Source organism: Chaetura pelagica, unplaced genomic scaffold (assembly GCF_000747805.2).
Source record: "Chaetura pelagica isolate M959 unplaced genomic scaffold, ChaPel_1.0 scaffold1598, whole genome shotgun sequence".
Taxonomy (NCBI): domain Eukaryota; kingdom Metazoa; phylum Chordata; class Aves; order Apodiformes; family Apodidae; genus Chaetura; species Chaetura pelagica.
In genome coordinates, this window is record NW_009954269.1 from 69,804 (window position 1) to 71,811 (window position 2,008).

Below are 2,008 nucleotides of genomic sequence, written 5' to 3' on the forward strand. Positions count from 1 at the left end.
GGCCCGCCCCTCCCCGTCCCTCCCCGGCCGGTGCCTGCCCTGCCCGTGCCATCCCTGCCCGTGCCAGCCCTGCCCGTGCCATCCCTGCCCGTGCCTGCCCTGCCCGTGCCTGCCCTGCCCGTGCCATCCCTGCCCCTGCCCTGGTTCCTGCCGGGCTGCTCGGCCCTACCAATCCTCAAAGGAGTGAAATACAATTAAATGAATTTACTGAACGGGGATAAAACTGAGCTGAAATCCCCCTTGTCCTTTGACAGCCCCTCTGGTACAAGTGTCTCTTCCAGGTCCTTGGCAGAGAACCCATCTCGGTTGTTGTTTGTGGCTGATTCACCTCCTGTTTGGGAACAGCCTGGGGGGCTCTGTCCTGCTGCTCTTGGATCTGGGCACTTCCCAGCCTTTCTCACTTGGGTGGAATTTCTGTTTAAACCAGGATTGACGAGGAGCTGCTGGGGGATGGTCACAGCTACAGCCCCAAGGCCATCCACTCCTGGCTGACAAGAGTCATGTACAACCGGAGGTCCAAGATCAATCCTCTCTGGAACACCGTGGTCATTGGAGGCTTCTACAACGGGGAGAGGTGAGCAAGGACAGGGGGTGGTCACTGCGTGTCCCTCCAGGGGCTGCTCCTGGAGGAAGGCTCTGGAGCTGCATCCCCCCCAGCCCTTCCTGCTCCCCCTCCAGCTTCCTGGGGTACGTGGACATGCTCGGCGTGGCCTTCGAGTCCTCGACGCTGGCGACGGGTTATGGAGCCTACCTGGCCCAGGTAGGATCTGCTCGTGCTCAGCTGCTAAAGCCCCGGGTGACTGAGCTGTTGAGATACAGGGTTTTATTCCCCCTCCCCAGCCGCTGATGAGGGAGGTGCTGGAGAAGAAGCCCAGCCTGACGCAGGGGGAGGCGCGGGAGCTGATCGAGCGCTGCATGAGGATTTTGTACTACAGGGACGCGCGGTCGTTCAACAGGGTGAGGCTGCAGCAGGGCCACCTCTGAGGGTTCCCACGGGCCCCGGCACAGCCTTGGGGCTTGAGTTGGGGTTTAACTGAGCAGGACCCGTGTTCTCTCTCCTCAGTATGAAGTCGCTATTGCGACAGAGAAGGGCGTGGAGGTGGAGGGACCCCTGACGCTGGAGGCCAACTGGGACATCGCGCACCTGGTCAGGTGAGGCCCCTGGGTTGGACCCTCTGAGCTCCTCATCCAGCAGAGCCTGGAGGCACAAGGAGGGGGCAGCAGGGGCTGGGGGACACGGCCCTGCCACAACCAGCTCCATCCACCTGGGGCAGCAGCTCCAAGGTCGGTGTGAGCTCCCCTGGGAATGGGGAAGCTTTGTGGGATGTCCTGGCTGCTTCGCTGCCTCCGCATCCCCTGGGAAGTGCTGTCACCAAGGGGCAGCTCCTGGTCAGAGCCAAAATGCTGCTGCTGCTGCATCCAGAGGTGCAGCCTCCTGACCTCACCCCACATCTCTTTGCAGTGGCACCGAGTGACCCCCCAGGACCTGCTCCCACATCCTCACCCTTTGTACACGTGTCCATCCCCTTCTCCTTTGGAACCTCTGACCTGACTTGTTTTGGAGATGAAATAAACCTGTTGAGACAAGGCTGTGTTGTGTCGGGGCTGGGTTTGGGGGACACTCCAGGAACCCTCCTGGTTTCCAGCAGTGGTTACAGCAGCTGCCAAGTCCTTCTTTGTGCTGGAAAAAGAGCAGCAAAAAAATGGCTCCTGATTTGTCTGGGCTGGGGTTCCAAGAGGTTCTGTCCTCCTAGATCCAGCTTCACCCTCAGCCTCTCAAAGCCACCTGTGGACAGAATAAAAAACCCACATCTTTAAACATGTTTTCTGTTTAAAAAATAAAAGTATTTGTGAGGAGGACAGAGCTGGGAAGCAGGGTGAGTGAGGGGCTCTGGGCAGGGGGTGCAGGGTGTCCTTAGTTCCCTCTCATCACCAAGAACAGAATAATGAAGATCTCCCTGTTTAAATTCCTGTCTCCTGGGAGCAGCTGGAGGTGCAGAACAGTCAG

The 2,008-nt window shown here is 59.0% G+C and overlaps 1 protein-coding gene across 1 annotated transcript in view; it reads left to right on the plus strand.

Moving 5' to 3' along the window:
- The window catches only part of PSMB4 (proteasome (prosome, macropain) subunit, beta type, 4), a 9,444-nt gene extending 8,288 nt beyond the window's left edge, over window positions 1-1,156 (plus strand). The window contains exons 2-5 of the mRNA XM_010003792.1: window positions 428-574; window positions 679-760; window positions 841-957; window positions 1,064-1,156. Coding sequence (XP_010002094.1) covers window positions 428-574; window positions 679-760; window positions 841-957; window positions 1,064-1,156 — 439 coding nt within the window. The remainder of the gene's footprint in view (window positions 1-427; window positions 575-678; window positions 761-840; window positions 958-1,063) is intronic.
- The last annotated feature ends 852 nt before the right edge of the window (window positions 1,157-2,008 follow it).